The 19,881-nt window shown below is 40.9% G+C and overlaps 1 protein-coding gene across 1 annotated transcript; it reads left to right on the forward strand.

Annotated features, from left to right (window-relative positions):
• Positions 1-2,662: 2,662 nt before the first annotated feature.
• DDX18 (DEAD-box helicase 18) lies at positions 2,663-18,108 on the forward strand. The gene is made up of 14 exons (XM_036886642.2): positions 2,663-2,825; positions 4,340-4,627; positions 6,196-6,336; positions 7,771-7,906; positions 8,279-8,379; positions 8,499-8,698; positions 8,791-8,905; positions 11,267-11,406; positions 12,254-12,415; positions 12,722-12,874; positions 13,624-13,737; positions 15,033-15,089; positions 15,441-15,618; positions 16,598-18,108. Exons 1-14 carry the CDS (start codon positions 2,741-2,743, stop codon positions 16,738-16,740), a joined length of 2,013 nt encoding a protein of 670 aa, XP_036742537.2. The 5' UTR covers positions 2,663-2,740; the 3' UTR covers positions 16,741-18,108.
• The last annotated feature ends 1,773 nt before the right edge of the window (positions 18,109-19,881 follow it).

The following is a 19,881-nucleotide window of genomic DNA, read 5'->3' on the forward strand; positions in this document are numbered from 1 at the left end:
TTCTCCCTCTGTTTTTACTTCCTCTCTGTTTTATTCAAGTAAACATGTTTTTACCTACCTTAACTCCAGCCCATTCCTCCCTTAGAGAGTATTCAAATAAAACTTTCATTCTGCTTCATCACTGGTCTCTATCCTTCCATTTTTTGTTGCAGTGGGGACAAGAACTGAGAAGAACAAACTCAACCCCCATAACCATAGCACTTTTTAAGTTACAACACACCATAGAGTGGTTAGCCTTGTAGGAATTAGCATTTAAAAGTTCCTAGAGAATCACATCTAAAGTCCTAAGGCAGTGGTTGGATAGAGTCAGTTATTTCTTTATCAAACTCTAAACAGTTTGTGAAATAGACTGATTTTTTTTCCCAGTAAAGTGACCCTTTATTTCTTATTTGAATGAAAAAAAAACTACATGCAAATCTGCTTTTTATTTTACAAACACTTGTCTAAGATTTAAGAACCTCAAGTGAAACTGAAAGAATGGTTGGGTAAGGCATGGTCCCTATTAGGTTTAAGTATTTCTTGTAGGCAGGTTAAGAAGAAGCAGCTCCATTCCCTGCCCTGCCTGATGCTGGCTCAGTACCCACACACAGTGAGGATCCAGTGAGGGGTTCCATCCCGACCCCATTCCGAGACCAGAATGTTGCCCTTTCTTGAGCTTCCCTTATCGCAGAATTTACCATAATCATTCATTTTCCTATCTTCTCCACTAAACTCGGTTAACTTCCATGAGGGGACCATGTCACTCTTTTCCACCATTCCAATCACAGTTCTTACTTAGCACACACCTGTGAAAGGTGAAATAAAATGGAGTCACTTGTATCCAGGGGGTTGAAAATGGAACTGGGAGGCCATAAAGGAGGTGGACCTTATGCACGTCCTCACCAGGTGGAACCATGAACTTCTGAACTGGGACAAACCCCAAATATCCCAAGGTCTCTGCCCAGATCTCTGCAACTTGCTACAGTAACAGACTTCTGTTTCCGGATAGCCTTAGCCATCAGTATCTCAGCCAAGATTACTTTTCTGCTACACCGGAAAAGGTAGAGATAGAGAAAGACTTGTACATATTCTGAGCTCTTTTATGTGATAGGTGCATTCACAGAGGAGATGCAGGAGAGTCTCAGATATTATTCTACTCCCAGGTCTTAGAAACAGAAGGTGCACCATATCATGCCGGACCGCAGAGAGAAGCACCAGCATCAGCTAGGAGGCGGAAGGGTCAGGGAGGAAGGGAGCGCCTCGGTCACAGTCTTTCTTGGAGTTTCCTGGGGAAAGATGAGGCAGGGCAGAATAAACAGTTTAGGGTTGACAAGTCTGAATTATTTAGGTGTGTTTTAAACTATAGGACTGGACCACTATTGCCTAGTACCTCTTGGGATGATTAAGGCACAGGACTGTTGCCTCCTCGGACACTCAGGCTAGACAGAGGAGGCACTCCTCTCTCTGGACCAGCTACTTTGCCTATCAAAGGTAGGCTATGTCCTTTACTATCTCTAAGAATCGGCTGTGCCTGGAGGAACACTCTCTCCTTAGCCCAAAAGGGTTTTTTAGATGTCAAAACATTACACACAAAAAATTTTAAATTTAAATGGTGCAATGTATATATACATATATATATTTAAACTGAGATATATGTGTATGTATGTGTATATATAGGTGTATGTGCGTGTGTCTGTGTGTTCATGCCAGTTTAAATCTCTGACTCTTCTCTTAACCTATTTAATCACTAACAACTTAAGCATATAGTGGTTTGTCTGTTTCCCAGTGCAATTCAGTGTGATCTCTCAGTAAATTCTTTCAGATTTTATTCAGATTCCCTCCCAAATTTCTTCCTCGCTGGTCTTCCCTATGAAGGTGTCTAATCCCCAAGGGCTCATGCTCTGCCACTCCAACTAAACAAGTTAATCCAGTTTTCATTGACTCTTCCAGTTGTTGTTCATCTCAAGAGGATTACTGCCAAGGGAAATTCGAGCCCATTGGGATCAGTTTGTAAAGAAAAATGTGAATTCCTGTGTGAACTAACCTAATTTAACATTGGTAACATTAAAAAAAAATTAAACACTCTGCACCCTCTTGCCAACAAAAAGAGATGCCTATTAGTGAGCCAGACTTGTAACCTCTGTCATGGACTCCTAAAGGGTCCATGGGTGAATTTGAGGGATTTATAAGCCTCTTTTTCAAACTTCATCCAATTCATTAATACTGTAGTGAAATCAATTTAAATGCATAGTAGTCAGAATTTTTAATGGAGTAACAATAGAATAATTTAGGACGGAATGAATGGAAGGGAAAACATCAGAGTGAAACACAAGGGTAAGAATTTTGCTCTGAAAAATATTACATTAGGGAGATAGTGTGGACATACGTAGTGTTAAATTTAGGTTGTGCTTAATTTCTCAAATAGTCGGGGATCCAAAGAAGGCAAAAATATAAAAATGGAGGCTCCCTGCGGATCTCCGCTCTGCCTAATCGGTTCAGCCTCCTCTGCAGACTCCCAGCCTCTGCTCGAGCAGTCGGCACGGCCCTCACGTGACCCCGGCGCAGGGCTGGGCCTCCGTTGCCCCAGGGGGCGCTGCACAAAGCCGCCCAGGCGCACGCGCCCGGAAGCACTTTCACTCCGCCAACAGCGATCGCTCCCTGTGACGCACTTCCTGTTGGCTGAGCTGCGCACGTGCGGCCGGAGAGGAAGTGACGCTCCTGTCGAGTAGCCGGGATTGGGCGCCGCCGCTTCGCCGACGAAATGTCTCATCTGCCGATGAAACTGCTGCGCAAGAAAATCGAGAAACGGAACCTCAAACTGCGGCAGCGAAACCTGAAGCTACGGGGTGAGAGGCGCGGAGTCTTGGTGGCGCGGGGTGCTGAGGTAGCCCAGGCGTGTGCCGGTGTGCACCGCGGCAACTGCTGTCCAAGTGGCGCTGTTCTGGAGGCGCTGCGGCTCCGCGGTCGCGCCGGCAGCTCCGTGTGCTGGCGGCGACTGGAAGGCAGGCTTGGGCAGCGCGCCGGCTCCCCGCGTGGCCCCAGCCTGCCCCGATCCTTACAGGGTCAGAGCCGGAGGCCTCTTAGACCTTTCTCCGGGCACCCAGCAGTGCTCCCGGCTAAACCAGCCTTTTCCGCCGCACCGTTCCTCTTCTGACTACATCGCCACCTTCAGGCCCACCTCATCCCCAGCCCCATTTCCAGTCAGACAACACGTGGGGCTTTCTCCTCTCCACGCACCTTCCTTTCACATCGTTTGATGTCTATATGGCTTCTAAACACTCTCGGTGTCACTCTTATCAGAGCTTTCCTGATACCGTTACCGTCGCCTACCCACCTCCACTCTGCCCCTCTCGATTTCTCATTTTCAGCCCTAAAAGTGTCTTCACATGTCGAACGCGAAATCCCATTACTCCTAACTTTAGTTTACAGGTTACTTAGGCGCTTCTACACATTTGCATCCTTAACAGATACTTATATTAAAAAGATTCTGCCTGAATGTCACCTTTCTTACCTGATTCATTTGCATCCCTACCTTCCTGAGTGAGAGCCAGAGATCTTGAAGCTACCTTAACCTTTTTGGGTCCTGTATAAGAGAGAAACCCCTGATGGAAATGTTGGTGGCATAATGCCTGACTCCAGTTCATTTTCAACAGGTAATTGAGAGAAATGCTGGAGGGAGAGGAGAACAAGTTTGTAGATTTTAGGAATAATGTATATGAAGTTCATGTGTTTCCAGTTCCAGTAGAATAGCATAGCCTTACCACTTCCTGGTAGTTAAAAAGTAATAATTAAAATAAAAGATGGGGTGGTCTTTTTCCATATATAAACAGGGAAACTTTTGTAAAGACTCAGGCATTTCTGTATAATAGATATTGGGACAAGTAAGTGATTTCCCAACAAAATTTTCAATTGCGATCTAGAAAAGCTGAGGTTGAAGGTTTTAAAGTAACATATATAAGAAGCAGTAGTTGTGTAAATAAGATGTAAGTCTTTTTTAATACATCAATTAGTCATGTATTTATCAAATACCTAATATTAACACTTACTGTTTTTACCTACCATTATCTGACCCCATCTGTTTAAATATTTAACCTCTGAAGTCTTCCTGTCCCAGACTCTTTACTCCTTAAGGACAAACATAGTTTTTCGAAGTTAAGAAATCAGTGCAGTTTTCCCTTTTCCAACATTTTTCCTTAAACGAAGTTTACTGTCCCTGTAGTAGAGCACCATACAATTACAAGCGGTTTTAATAATGCGCATAAAAGAGAACTAAAAGCTAATTCATTCTTATTTTGGGATTCCAGTGATTCTAAGTAAGCCTCCCTTTCTCTGACACAATGTGTATTCTGTTTTTAAACAGGGGCCTTGGATGTGAGCCTATCAGAAACTCAAAATGGAGATGTGTCTGAAGGAAGAGTGGGAGGTGGAAAAGTTAAAAAATCCCTAAAACAGTCTATGAATGTGGACTTGTCAGAAGTCCAGTATGGAGATGTATCTAAAGAAACAGTGGAAAATGTAAAACTTAAAAAATCCCCCAAGAAACCCACCACATTAACCAATGGGGAAGCAGCAGTGCAGTGTCCCAATTCAGAATCAAAAAAGAAAAAGAAGAAGAAAAAAAGAAAAGTGGTGGATGGTGCTGAGCCTGGTAGGTACTTCATTTGGTCACTAAAGGAAACATGGGGGTGGGTGCATTTTAACTTAAAACAGCAGTTAGGAAGCTTTTGAATAAATGGAACATTAATTTCAAGTGTGTAGAAAGGCCAGAACAGTATTGGGTGGGTGGGGAAGGGATGTTCTACTTTCTTTTGGAAGATGATTAGATTTGAATATGTTTAGGTGAAAGGATAGGAATTTTAATTGAGATGTGAGCAAGCAGAGATTTCAAGGGAGGCTAGAACAGGTGTCAGCAAATATTCAGCTTTCTGCCTGGTTGGTGAGTGAAGGTTTACTGGGACTCTGTGGCACCCCTGTATTTACTTGGTCTTTATGATCACAGAAACCTTACGGCCTACAAAGCCTAAAGTGGTTTTTTTTTGTCTGGCTCTTTCTAGAAAAAGATTGCTACTACCGGGTTAGAATATCCTATTCATCTGTCTTACCTGAAATAAAGGTTTCACTTAGAAAGGAGCTTTGAATTTTTTCCAAACAGGCATGCTGCCTACAGAGTAATACATTGGTAGCTTATGAGAAATTGTTTAAACAAGAAGTGGACATAGAGTAGAGCATGAAGATTAGACAGTTACAGTTTGGATTAAAGTGACTGTAATCCTGTTTTGAAATTAGCAGTGCTTTAGGATTCTTGCTCTGAGTATACCTAGGGAAGTAGTAGTATTTCTAATGAAGCATTGAATCACAGTGTTGCAGGTTTTAATGCTGTTTGTAAACTGTAAGAAGAACTCTTTTAACAGATAAACCCTGAAGACCAGTGATGATAACTATGGAAGTCCTGCATTTCCAGAAGGGTGGTTGTTGGGTTCAAGGAGGCCAGGCCTATGCCACAAAGAGTTCTGAGACTTCTTGTCTAAGTCAGTTCTGTTCTAACTAGTGTCACTAGCCACCATGAACTTAAAAAAGCCCAACATGGCAATTAACCCGTTTAACCCAGAGTGGAATAGTTGAGAGCTTGATGGGCTAGGACTGGAAAGGTACTTTGGAAGCACGTTACAGAAGTCAGGGTCGCAGAAGGAAAAGGCCAGGCAGCCTTACCTTCCTAAGCCTTACACTCAAGAAATAGGCCTGGTTCATCACCCAGCTAAGTAGGTGGTGCCACTCTCTTTGTAGTCTGTCTCTGGTAACATGAAGAGCCTTTGGTATTTCTGTTCATATTTGGGACAAAAATAGATTTTATGGCATAGGAGGAAAAATCAGTGCTTGTTAAGAGTTTTTTTAAAAGCACATGTCTTTTTTCCCCCCTCCGAAGTGTATAGAACTTGGCGTAATTAATGAGTATACTTAAATTGTTTGGCTTTTAAACTTTTCTTGATCACTTAAGATAGTATAATACATTAAGAAGCCTAAAAGATAAAGTTTTCTCAAATCTGCAAGTTCTCCACTTTTTAAGTATAACCTGATCTTAACCAAAAGAGACATTCTTAGAAAATTAAAGCTGGAAATGTGTTAATGTTTTGGAAATATGCTTCTGTATCACATATCTTATAATCTCATTTGGTAATTTTAAGAAAATTTGGGGGGTTTTGTCCTTTAAAACCAAAGATACCAAAAAAACAAAAACTGAAGAAAAAGGAGAATGTGAAGATGGTGTCCAGGCCCCTGGAGAAACAGGAAACAGTGTGGGGATGCCAGACCCAGAGGAAGGCGGCAGTGAGGGGCCCAGCCTGCCCCTGGGACTGACAGGTAACTTCCAGGTAGATCTCAAAAATGTCATGTCTCTCTGGGTTATAGGATTGAAGGGTTCAGTTGTGACTTCTAATTTACCTGGGGAAGTAAGTGTTGACAGATGTTTTTATATCACGCTGCTGCTCTTCATCTTCCATGCAGTGTCTTAATTCTTTGTTCTTTCTCTTTTTCTGCATTCCTAACACTGTTTTGATATGTACACAAACAGCTTCTGGGGTCTTTGGTTCCTTAGTATGGGAGTTTCTGAAGCTCATTACATGTTGTAGGAAAATCATTGGCCTGGGGCTCTAGAGACCAGAGGTTTACACAGGCTCCCTTACAAATAAGAAAGGAAGGATGGAATTAACTTCTGGTGGGACTTTGTACCATAGGAACACCTTTAGGCCTCTGTTTCTCTACCTGTAAAGTCAAGAGTTTGTACTAGAACCATTTACTCCTAACCAGAAATGTCTACTTGAGTTGTTTGGCTTGGATGTTTTGTTTGTTAAAATATTAAAGCCCAACTGCTTAATCAGAATTGCAAAGCTTTTGGTAATATGTCTCAGCCCAGGGCAATTTTTCCTGCCAGGTAGTGTGACCACCTTTTCCTGGTTTGCCCGAACCTGACCAGTTTTCACATTCACAGTCCTGCATCCCATAAGCTCTTTCTCTCCCAGGCAAACCATGAGGGCTGGCCACCAACATTTTAATGGTCAGAACAGGGAACAGGCTACTGGCCCTTAGTGGAGAGAGGACAGGCATGCTGCCAAGCATCCTATGATGCATAGGACAGCCTCTCACAGCAAAGAATTATCCAGCCCAAATGGTCAGTAGTGCCAAGGCTGATAATACCTGGGTTATAGCCAGGGCCTTGTGGTGTGAGGTGGGGTGCTCTTCAGGTGATCTTGATGCCTTCCCCTGCTGGAAAAGCACTGCACAGTTGATCTGTGGGTTCAGCTAATGGTCTGGCTATTTCTGACTCTTCTCCATCGTCTTTTTGGAGCAAGACTAACTGCTCTTGATTGACTTAACACTCAGTTTTTGTTAATGTAAATGTTTTTACTTTTTATTTTAGATTTCTTTTCTCTCCAAATTTCCCCACCCCCACCAGCCTTACCTTTTTCATTACACACAAATCCTTTGATTGTACCTTCTCTCCATCCCTTATTTTGTTACAGTGTACACTATGGACTGTAAGTCACACAGCTATCAGCAGTGGAGAAACTTCAAAAGTATAGGGACTCTAATTGTATAGTAGTTTATGTATTATCATATATATATAACCATTTCTTAATATTGTTAGTGTTTGGTCTTTTCTTACTGGGAAAATCTCTTCTAAGTTTAATTCCAACCCAGTAATGCTTTTAATCAAAACTAATGTACTCTACTATGGCAGTAGCACCTGTTAAAAAAAAAAAAAAGGTAAATTTGCCAACAAACTCTCCCATTTAGGAGCTTTTGAAGATACCTCATTTGCTTCTCTAACTGATCTTGTCAATGAGAGCACTCTGAAGGCAATAAAAGAAATGGGCTTTACACACATGACTGAAATTCAACATAAAAGTATCAGACCACTTCTGGAAGGCAGGTATGATTAACATTGATGTTTGGGCATTAATACCTCTGGTTTTTAGTGCTAATAGTTTGGAAAGAAATGCCAGTATGTTCTGCTGATACTGCACTATGTGTAGGTAACTTACCAATCTGCATTAAAGGCTTTAATTTACTGATGTTTGGAGACAAGTGTTCATTTCTGTTTTATAGCTTGATTCTTATTTCTGAGTTAGGTATTTAGCCCAGGTGATATAGTGATAGATTTCAGTGATAGAGAAGGCAGAGACTATGACTTGTTCGTGTTCTAGTGTGAGACATATGTGATAGTATATGGTAGGTGTTCAGTAAATACTTGTTGAATGAGTAGACTAAATTTCTCTCTCCTCCTTTCCCTTTAACTATCTAGGGATCTTCTAGCAGCTGCAAAAACAGGCAGTGGCAAAACCCTAGCGTTTCTCATCCCTGCAGTTGAGCTCATTGTTAAGTTAAAGTTCATGCCCAGGAATGGTAAGCCTTTGGTCCTACTGTTTCTGTCAATATCTCACTAAAAGCTAATTGTAGTTGTTACAGACCCATGGTGATAATTACAGTTTGACTTTTACCATGTATCGTGTTTTGCTTTTTAGGAACAGGAGTTCTTATTCTCTCACCTACTAGGGAACTTGCCATGCAGACTTTTGGTGTTCTTAAGGAGCTAATGACACACCACGTACACACGTATGGGCTGATAATGGGTGGCAGTAACAGATCTGCTGAAGCCCAAAAACTTGCTAATGGGATCAACATCATTGTGGCCACACCAGGCCGTCTCCTGGACCACATGCAGGTAGGAGGATGCTATTATGTAGTTGCTGACTTGTCTCATGTGAAACATAAATTTGACAGCTAACAGTTCTTCTTTGTCCTTTGCCCTGTTAGAATACCCCAGGGTTTATGTATAAAAACCTACAGTGTCTTGTTATTGATGAGGCTGATCGTATATTGGATGTTGGATTTGAAGAAGAATTAAAGCAAATTATTAAACTTCTGCCAAGTAAGTAGGTTGTATCTGCATGTGGTATTTTGCAAAGTAGTTGTTGTAAGTCAGTGGGGGTTTTTCCTGTGTGAAAACTACTAATACCAGAATTTTAATAGAGCCAAGTGATGTAGTTGTGCCAGTCAACCTTAGAGGTAGTTTGCAATATAGACATTAAACTTACTAGTTACTTAGTATCATGGTTTTGGCATTTTAGAGGCTAAAATGGAAGTTAAAATGGTTCTGATATATGTCTCATCCCCATTCACCCCCTCCACCCATCTTACTTTTTCTTACCTCATCTGGCCCTTCCCAGGTGTGAACTTGTTCCTTTCTTTGTCGTATTTGAGTTGTCATACCTTTGTTACAGTACTTGCAGCATTATAAACTAATGTCTGTAATAAGGCAATGATCCCATTCATTATACAATTTGTCTTTTAATGCTTTGTTGAGGTATACTTGACATAATCTGTATCTTTTCTAAATATATAATTTGCTAAGCTTTGACACGTTTACATCTGTGAAACCATCACCAAAAGCAATGTAGAGAACGTCTCCGTAACTCTCCAATTTCTTGTTGTACCTTTGTAATCCCCATCCCTCACCCTCAGTAGGAACAACCCTCACCTACTGTCAGCAGCTGCTCACACACAGATCTCTCCCTGGTGACTGTTGATAGGCATTCTGTCCCCTTATATCAATTTGCATTTTTTAGAAGTGTTTATGAATAGGATCATACAGTATATATAACTCTCCTTGTCTAGTTTCTTTTGTTCAGCAGATTCTTAAGCAATTCATCGGTGTATCATTAGTTCTTCAGCATTCTATTCCATTGTATGAATATACCACAACTTGTTTATCCATTCGGTTGATGAATGATTGTGCTGTTCATAGATTTTGGCTATTATAAATAAAATGGCTATAGATACTGATGTACAACTGTTTTATAGGCATATATTTCCTTTTCTCTTGGGTAACTAGTTACAGAATAGCTAGTGTATGTTTAACTTTTACCATTTTACAGGCCCATCAGCACAGCAGGTATTAAAGCCTTGGAATTAGATACTGTTAGCCCCTAGTTTTGTTCTCTATTGAAATTGCTTTGGCTGTTCCTGTCCTTTGCATTTCTATTTAAATTTTAGAATAATTGTGTTGATTTCTACCCCCTAAAATAAACAGCTGGTTTATTGTTTGTCATTGTATTAAATATAGATCATTGGCAGAAGACAGTATTGAGTCATTAACTGTGAATAAGGTATATCTCCATTTATTGGCTCCTTAATTTCTCTCAACAGTATTATAGTTTCAGTGTAGAAGTTTTTCACATGTTTTGTCAGATTTACCCCTAAGTATTTCATTAAAATTTCAGTTAGAAATTGTTCATTGCATGTATATAAAGTACTGTTGATTTTGTATATTGATACTGTATCCAGCAAGGTAATTAGTACTATACTCACCTGAATTGCTCAGTATGACCCTCTAGGTGAAATACCATTGGATTTTATACATGGGCAATCATGCCGTCTACAAATAAAAGGATCATTAACTTTTTTCTTGCCTAATTGCACTGGCCAGATCTCTAGTACAATAATGAATAGAGGTGCTGGGAGTAGACATCTTTGTCTTATTCCTGATCTTGGAAGAGAAAACAATTCAGACTTTCATCATTAAGTATGATGTTAGCTGTTTTTGTAGATGCCTTTTATCAGATTGAGGATGATCCCTTCTGTTCCTAATTTGCTGAGATTTTTTAAATAGATGTTACATTTAGTTGAATGTTTTTCTTCCTTTTGTTTGTTAATGTGGTCGGTTATATTAGTTAATTTTCAAATGTTAAACGAACCCTGAATTTCTGGAATAAAGCCCACTGAGCCAGGATGCATTATCTGTTTTACATCTTACTGGATTTATTTAGCTAGAGTTTTATTTAGAAATTTTGCATCTACACTCATGAATCGTTGGGTCTTGGTATCAAGGAAATGACTGACTTCAAAGAATAAGTTGGAACATAAAATTTGCTTCATGTCCTGGAGTGTTTGTGAAGAATTAGTATTTTTTCTTAAAAGTTTGATAGAATTCACCAGTGGAGACCATTAGGGCTGACTTTTTCTTAACCTGAAGATTCTAACTGCAATTTCTGTAGTAGATAAAAGGCTATTCAGGTTTTCTGTTTCTTCTTGAGTGAGCTTTAGCAGTTTATCTCAAAGCATTTGCCCATTTCAGCTAAGTTCTCAGATTTATAGCCAGAAAGTTATTCATGATATTCCCTTAATATCTGTAGTGACATCACATCTCCCATTTCTGATAGTTCTACTTGGAGCTTAGTGATTGTGAAGCAATTCTAAATAGATTTCCCTGAAAGATTTGCTTCTGTTTCAGCACGCAGACAGACCATGCTCTTTTCTGCCACACAAACTCGAAAAGTTGAAGACCTGGCAAGGATTTCTCTGAAAAAGGAGCCGTTGTATGTTGGTGTTGATGATGATAAAGCTAATGCAACAGTGGATGGTCTTGAGCAGGTACTTTCTGTCAATATCTTAAATCATAAGGCTCTTCTTTGGTGTCTCCTTATAACTGTTTGGAGGGTCATCCAGAGCAGATGGGTTAATGAACTTTTAATTCAAAGGTATTGAACTTGGCTATTGGGTCTCTGTCTCTCCTGATATAAAGTATCTTGAACTCTGAATACAATTTGATCAACTCACTTTACTTGTCACATGAGACATTAATCATTACTAATTGTAGGTGCAGTTAAAGAAAAATTTTTTTGTCTAGTAATCCCTTGCTGTAAGATGTGAAGTGAGTTATAAGAGACTGGTTTCAGGCTGTAGCTGTGGAAAATTGGAAATGAGGTAAAAAAGACCCATCTTTATGTGAATTCGAAACAATTTTAAGATTGAGTTGTTTGGTGAATAAAATGTTTACTGTAATGATTTAACTTAAAAACCTTTCATTGGTTGTATAGTTTTTAAAAAGTGTATTCACCCATCTTGTTTCCTTATTTAGAATGGTACAAATAAGCTGTGGTTTTTTAGACTGGCTATTAAAGACCTTTTAAAAAATGAGTCATTGATATGCCTTGAGCATTCTAGTTAATAGAGGTATTAATATATTATGGGGTGCAAGAACTATTGACAATCAGTAATCTCACAAATATGAAAAGTATCCAGTAATTGCTACGAGTAAAAGGAATTAAAAGAGTTAAAATCAGTCTTCCTTTTGGAATGCTTTGTTATAATGCAAGCAGTAATCTTGCAATAGGTAAGGAATGGTGTTTATCTGTTTTCTCTGCCAAATTATTTTGGTTCATGAAGCTGAAGATACCAATTTGATTATTTTGTGTCTGTTTACTTGAACCACTCCTAGGGTTATGTTGTTTGTCCCTCTGAAAAGAGATTCCTCCTGCTCTTTACATTCCTTAAGAAAAACCGGAAAAAGAAACTGATGGTCTTCTTTTCATCCTGTAAGTCCGTGAAATACCACTATGAGTTGCTGAATTACATCGATTTGCCTGTCTTGGCCATTCATGTAAGTATGATGAGTTTATTTAAAACAAGGTTATGCTTGTTTTGTAGATTCTAGGGTTTGAGGTATTGCTCTCTCCTCTCAACATGGTTCTAAGTAGTTTGTTCAGCACTGGGCAATTGATCCTGTGTGGAGGGAGCTTTACTGGGTGTGGAGGGGTTAGGACTACAGAGGAGTAAGAGAAGCTACCCACTCGTGGGAGAAGTTATGTAGGCCAGGAAGTAAACTGCAAATAAAGCAGGTCAGAAACCCCACAGAAACAGCTTTGTGGATGTCCCAACTCTAATGGACATTTTGATTTGATTCTAGGGAAGGCAGAAGCAAAATAAGCGTACAACCACATTTTTCCAGTTCTGTAACGCAGATTCAGGGATATTACTGTGTACAGATGTTGCAGCTAGAGGGCTGGATATCCCTGAAGTCGACTGGATTGTTCAGTACGACCCTCCAGATGACCCCAAGGTAACTGGTATCCTTGGGATTTCTCCAGAATGGCTCTTAGGAGTGCAGTTATTCCTCAGGGTCCCTGAAAAATACCATATTTCACATTCCAAGGTTTATCTCTTAGGCATTCAAGTCACGTTTCACTGTACAGTGATTGTAGTATTTTTCTGGTACTAATAACTGTTTAAGGCATTTGCAGGGCCCAGAGGGGGTGTGCAAAGAGATTTCAGGGACAATCAGGAGGACTTAATCAGTAGGATTGTTAATATGCTTGGAATGATCTATTAACAGCAGTAGTTGTCTGAAGGAAATAAAATTTGTTTAGAGATGGATAAGATTCTGTACTATATATAATTTTTATTAAGTCTTTTCAACAATAGATACACAGATTGTCAGCCAGCATTTACATGTTTCCAAAAGCTGTTTTGAAGATGAAGCATACCAATAATAGTCATTTTGGTAGATCATTTTGTAGAGTTTGGTATCATTTTATAGAATTATTGTGAACGTCACGTCCAGCTTTCCTTCAGCCTCAGTCATTGCCTTATTACCTCTTTGGAGAGTTGGATGCACAGGAGTGAAATAATGGACTGGCTCTGGTGCAGGGTTATCTGTGTGGCACAGGCCACAGGGAGGGTTGCAGTCTCTTAGAAAAGTGCTGGCTCAAGGCACTTTTGTCCACTGCTGCTCAAGGCCTGGATGTGCAGGCTGCCCCAGGCTCCTGTGGGAGTCGGTGTATTAACTCAGGTTTTCTCTCTCCACCAAAGGAATATATTCATCGTGTGGGTAGAACAGCCAGAGGCCTGAACGGAAGAGGGCATGCCTTGCTCATTTTGCGCCCTGAAGAATTGGGTTTCCTTCGTTATTTGAAGCAGTCCAAGGTAAAGGTCTTTGCTGGAAAAATCTTAAGTTAGGAACAGATTCTTCTCTCTGTCATCCTGCTCACCTGGAACAGTGGGGTGGGGATCCCCGTTGACTCCCTATGTCTTCCTCCATCTTGTCTCTTTACTGTCAACTCTGTTTTACCTTTAATCCCCTGGGGAGTTAGCTCTTTACCATCTCAAGTGTTTCACTAAAAAAATAATTTTATCCTGAAACCCATTCTCCTGTCATTGCTTTAGCATGGCTACTACCTATTGCCTTTTCTTCAGTCTGCCATTTGAAAATGGTTTATGTTTTCTACATTCACTCTCCACCCTTCCTGGTCTCCAGCCCACCCTGATCTGGCTTTGGCCTCCTTCCATCCCACCAAATCCAAATTCCTTAGAATCGTGAGGAGCCGTCTTGTTGCAGAGCATGGGAACATTCCTCAGACCTCCTCTTGGACCCTGTCTCCTCACTGGCCTCCCTGGCACTGTCTTGCCAGGCGGCTCTTCCCCACCTTGCAGCTGGGTGCGGTTCCTGGAAATGGCCCTGTGCCTCTTGTGCTTTTTCTCTAGAATGCTTTGGGGTCAGCTAGCCAGCATCTCTTCTGAGAAGCTGTCACTGCCCTCCTGCCCTCCTTTGTGTTCCCACAGCACAAGTGCTCATCCTTCTGTCTTACACGCCCTGTCTCCCCAGCAAGACCGCAGGCTCCCTAAGGGCAGGGCTATGACCTGGGCAGCCATTTTTCTCTCTAGCTTGGGGAAACTAGGTCTGGCACTTTTCCAGTTACCTGGAAATAATAAGTGATATAATAATAAGTGACGACTAGGATTTTGTGGTCACCATGATTTCTGGTGTCAGAAACCCTAGTCACAGGACAGTGTGGTATTAGGGCAGCTCTCTCGAAGTGGAGAGGGGCTAGTGATCCTTCTAACTGGAAGCATCAGGCTGCTGTATGTCATGTCCATGGGGAACCGTACTTAGAAGGGGCTTCGTTAACTCTGTGCCCCTATCCAGTTCTTACCTTTCCTTTCAGGAAGGTCCCATAGCACAATTCATGTAAAATTTGCAGACGTAAGATAAGACTTAACACTGGTATTGGGAGACAAGAAGGAGCAGATGCCTGTCCTGAGGGAGTTCCACAGGCCTGGTTATTCTCCCGTCTCTTCATGCCTGGTCAGTGGTGTTAAGACCACTGATTGGCTCCATGGTGTCTCAGCTTTGCCTGCGACACTTTTTGTCATTTTTCTCATTCATGTAAGAGACAGTGTTTGTCCTTCCTGCTTTACTAATCTTCATGCTTGTTTCCTAGGTACCATTAAGTGAATTTGAGTTTTCCTGGTCCAAAATTTCTGACATCCAGTCTCAGGTATGCTCCTTTAAACATTTGTAAGAGTTGTAGCCTCATTCAGTACTGCCTTGGAGTTTGTCACTGGCAGTCATTGTCCTCCAAGACCTCCTTTCCGTAAGATGAGAGATTTGAAGTGGGTGAGCTTAGGTTTCTCGCTGTGCTGGTTACCACATTCCTGTGCTCTCTGCCTTGTTTCAGTTCATATCTTACCAGGACTTGGGTCTTAACCTTACTGTGGCCTGATTTTGTAAATATATAAAGCTGGGAACAAGTGTATTACAACAAATATTTTTTATAGAATGGTTTTGTTCTAATATATATGAAATTTGCCTTTCTATTTTATTAAAACCAATGTTTCTTTCATTGCAGCTTGAAAAATTGATTGAAAAGAACTACTTCCTTCATAAGTCAGCCCAGGAGGCATATAAATCATATATTAGAGCATATGATTCCCATTCTCTGAAACAGATCTTTAATGTTAACAACTTAAATTTGCCTCAGGTTGCTCTGTCATTCGGTTTCAAGGTGCCTCCTTTTGTTGACCTGAGTATCCTTTTCTTTGTTATGAGAGGAAGTGCCTGGGTCGGTGTGTGCCCTGCCTGAGAACTGGAGCCCCAGGTGTTTGTCCTGGTCACCGTTTGTCAGTGCTAGCGTGGAGTAGGGAGGGCTTAGTGTTCAGAAACTAGACATCTGTCAGCTTGGGCCTTGAAAGAGACAAGGAGTTTGACTGGCAGAGAATGAGAAACAGAGATTGCTGGGCATTGTGGGAGAGGCACATGAGAATAAAGTGTCAGTGCTCCTGTGGTGGTAAGGCTTCACTGTCTGAGGTCCATGCAGGCAGGATGTCCTGAAAAGAGAAGGTGGGCCTCACAAGCCTCTCTTCTTCCTAGAAACATTGAAGGATTGCATACCAGGAAGTTGCAAGATCAGAGGAACTTAAAGGCAACTGAAGATATAAAGGCAAAAGAAATACCTCCATTTACTTCTGTTGCAATGTATAGTGTGTGCTTTATCACATTTTCAGCTGGAAAAACTAAACCAGCTTAAGTGAAGCCTGCCCATTTACACTGTGGCAGTAACTGCCCATGGGACTAGAGGACTGTATTTTGGGTCTCTCCATCCCTGTCGTAGGCATCATGCAAAAGTCTGTTGTATTGAACACATGTAGAATCCTGTTGGGTTAAGTATTCCCGAATCAGCTCTGAGCAAAGGTGAAAGTCAGTTGTTTCAACACTGGGGTATTTTTTAATGTGTTCCTATAAATCTGCTGATTTACCTTCTAACCACTTAGAAGTAATTGTATATTCAGTTTCATTGTGTGGAAAGAATACTTAATATGACTATTACACAGGGATTGAAAGCCATTTTGGTCCACTGTGCTAATTTCGTCCACAGCACCAGGTTTTCATAGTTCAGGGAAAGATTTGGTGGAAGGACAGTAATGCATGTGCTGGTTTGTTCTCTGTAGACATTAGATTGGAGTTCATTTTCCTTGTGTTCTTGATTTCCTTAACAGTCCCCTTTAGATGTGAACAGCAATGAAGGCAAGCTTAAAAAGAGGGGAGGAGGTGGTGGATTTGGCTACCAGAAAGCCAAGAAAGTTCAGAAGTCCAAAATCTTCAAACACATTAGCAAGAAGTCCTCCGAAAGCAGGCAGTTCTCTCATTGAAGACACACTTTCTCATCTTGAATAGCCTTGCCTGGATTTTTTTCCATTCCTCTAACGAAGGAATTTATGTAGCTTGAAGGTTTGGACTGATCTAATGAGCATAAATTAACTGACTTGGGTTGCAAGCACTGAGCACTGTTGTTTCCAGCAAGTCTTTTATTTGGGGGATGTGAAACAATTCAGTTTTTCTTGATTGCCTATGGGCAAAGCAAGGGATCTTTTTCATCTTTGATATGGTGGTTAGAAAAATTTTAAGTTTAAATCTTTTTACCCAAATATTTGTCACTGTTTTTATATGCGTCTTTGTACCTTTTCTTCCTGGCGTCTAAAATCCTGAGGCGTGGATTGCAGTACTAACCTGCCGGAAGAGGCAGTGACCTTACATACTGGGCAGGTGCTGGTGGTGGTGATGCAGAAAGTTGTCTCGGCATGTTTTTTAGTTTTGGTGGTTTCCGGACCTTAAAGGTGACTGTTGCCCTCCTGAAAATGCTGCCATGTAAAAGGGCAAAGACCTTGGGAAATTATCTAAGCACCTAAGGTTAAAGGTGGCATTGATTTTTATGAATTTCAGATTTTAAAACAAAGGCCTTTTAAAAAAAAAAAACACACAAGCAGTGGTGACACCTCACTCAGATTTGTTTCAGTGGTTTGGATTTGGTGAGCCTTTCCAACTTTGTAGAGTGCTTGGAAGGCAGAGCATCTTTTTGAGAAAAATTGCCTTTCCACACCTATGAAACAAAAATAGATTTACCATGAAAATTGAAAATGAACAGAGGTCAGAAAAAGCAACAAAGAATGGTTTAGTCATAGTCTTTATTGTATGAGCTCTTGATCTCTAATGTGCTTTATGTGTTTTAGGTGGTGTGTTACAACTATAAAATGGTTATGGTATTTAGTAGCATTTCAGAACCAAAGTTGATAATATTATATTACTGTGGCAGTTAATATTCATAGACTCTTTTAAATAAGTAAACTGAGAACATCACATGTAAAGAAAACAGTCTGGTAAGTAGCATTCCAGTAGTAAAAGAAAAGAATGATATTCTGCATCTGGGCTTAACCACTGTCACCGTAGCTGGACCTGTCCTGGACTTTAGACCTTTATTACTGGACTCCTGGCATACAGTGTTTGTCTGGTAACTTTTTGTTTGTTTCAGAAATAATGTTGCAAAAAATACACAAAAGTCAAGTGAAGAATATTTAATCACTAAACAAAAGTAAATACTATCAATATTTTAGTCTATGACCATCCTGTGTTTTATATACACGCTTTTTAATTTTTTTTTTATCAAAAGTGAAGTCATCCTCTACCTGTTTGTAACCAGCTTGTTTAGTTTTTTTTCCTGTGTCATTAAATAATTACATGAATTTTGTATTTCTTTTATCAGTATGTTTTGCTAACCTTTGCTTGGTCTGCCTGGATTTGGACTCTAAGATATCTGCTTGTCCCAGACCTGGCTCTCCTTGCCTCATCCTGTCTAGTGCTCCTGTTCATCTTGCCATTGTTGACCTCTAGTATGAGTCAGTCAGTCTAGAGATTTTGTGAGAAAAGTTTATAAACAGAAGATTGAAAGCTTGTTTTCTTACAAAAAAGTCCTATGTGAGATTCTGCTGGCAGGATGATCCAGACTATGGACATCCAGACAACCAGCCCTGACAACCTGGGTAGAATTCAGGTGCTAGGAGCAGGTCTCTAGCAGATGAGGACAGGACAGCACGGTGCTGGGCTCATGTGCATAAGAAGGGGTCACCTGTGAGGTCATGAACTTGACAAATGGGACTCTGGATTCAGACGGAAGGTAAGGCAGCATGGGCAGGGAGCCATGCAGATACAAATTTTGGTCCTCGGGGCTTCAGGGAGTAAGTCACTGTTGTGTCTAAATGTAGTCTTTAGTGGCCAGGTCAGTGTAAGAGCTAAGTGTAAAACAGCTGAAAAAGAAACCTGCTTATTCAAAAACTGTAGTGGTTAAAAATGAATTCTCTGGATTCAAATTCCAGCTGTGCCTCTTAATTTTCTGGGCCTGGTAAATGACTAAAATAACAGTAATAAAACCTACAGTACAAGGTGGTAAGAATTGAATGAGGTAACAAAGTGCTTTTAGGACAGACAGCCTGCAGGTACAGAGCACTCTGCCCTTGTTGGCTGCCTTTACTACTTAGGTACATCTCATGTGAAAGGTTTGCTGCCCAGAGCATCAGGTACAGGGACTCCCCACAAGTCCTGAGCCAGCTCGGGCCTTTGGAAGTACAGACTGAGGGTCTCTGACAGTCTGGATTCCCTGAAATTCTGAAGGTCAGACAGGTTTTGAAAGCACTGAAATCCTATAGAACTTCCTAGGACAACTGTCACATCAGTTAATGGCAGTTTTCAAGGCCACTGATTTGTCCTGGGTATTAGGTGGCAGCAACTATGCTTTGGATAACCCTCAATCATGAATTAAAAGCCTACTAGGCACCAAACTGCAGAGAATACAGATTCATGTGGGCAGGCCCCTCATAGACACCTGTTTATAGTCTAGAGAAGGTAAAGTGTGATAAATAAACAATTACAATATTGTCTTCAATGCAATGGATGCAGATACATAGAAGGATGTCAACTATTTGTAAGCCTGGCAATTCTGCATTCTTAGGCTCTGGGGGGCATTAGTTGATGAGTAGTTAGAGAAAAGGCGGGCTTCTGTTCTGGAAGTGTGTTCCCAAATGCTGGATGTGACAGACTGGCTACAAAAGAAATACCAAGATTTGTAAATGTTTTCTGGCTCCATGCCCAGGACACTCTTATTTAGGCTTTGTGGTGGGACAGAGGACTCTAGATGATTCTCACCCACTGCTAGATTTGGGAACATTAGTCTAGAATCCATTTGCAATCTCTTAAGGAAATCTCTTAATGTTTTCATCTTGAAAAGTGAAAATGGCCAACATGAAACCAGGACAGTATGTTCAGTCATACACAAACTGGGTCAGCCTGAAGGAGACAAATAGGCTTGGGCTTTTCAGAGGGAAATGGCTGTGCTTTTGCCTGGTTGCCTTATGTGGGAAGAAGCTGTAGGACAGCGTAACAACCATGGCCCCCAGGCCTCCCCCAGCCAACCAGCCTCAAGATAACCCAGCAGTGTAGCATGCAGTTGGAACTCAATTGAT

This window comes from Manis pentadactyla, chromosome 8 (genome assembly GCF_030020395.1).
Source record: "Manis pentadactyla isolate mManPen7 chromosome 8, mManPen7.hap1, whole genome shotgun sequence".
Lineage (NCBI taxonomy): Eukaryota > Metazoa > Chordata > Mammalia > Pholidota > Manidae > Manis > Manis pentadactyla.

What these genes read in the sequence shown, in the direction of transcription:
- DDX18 (XM_036886642.2), top strand. Translation starts at nt 2,741, where the DNA reads ATGTCTCATCTGCCGATGAAACTGCTGCGCAAGAAAATCGAGAAACGG. An exon ending in AGACCACTTCTGGAAGGCAG is followed by an intron (nt 7,907 to 8,278) that starts GTATGATTAACA and finishes TTAACTATCTAG; the next exon opens with GGATCTTCTAGCAGCTGCAA. An exon ending in GTTATTTGAAGCAGTCCAAG is followed by an intron (nt 13,738 to 15,032) that starts GTAAAGGTCTTT and finishes CTTGTTTCCTAG; the next exon opens with GTACCATTAAGTGAATTTGA.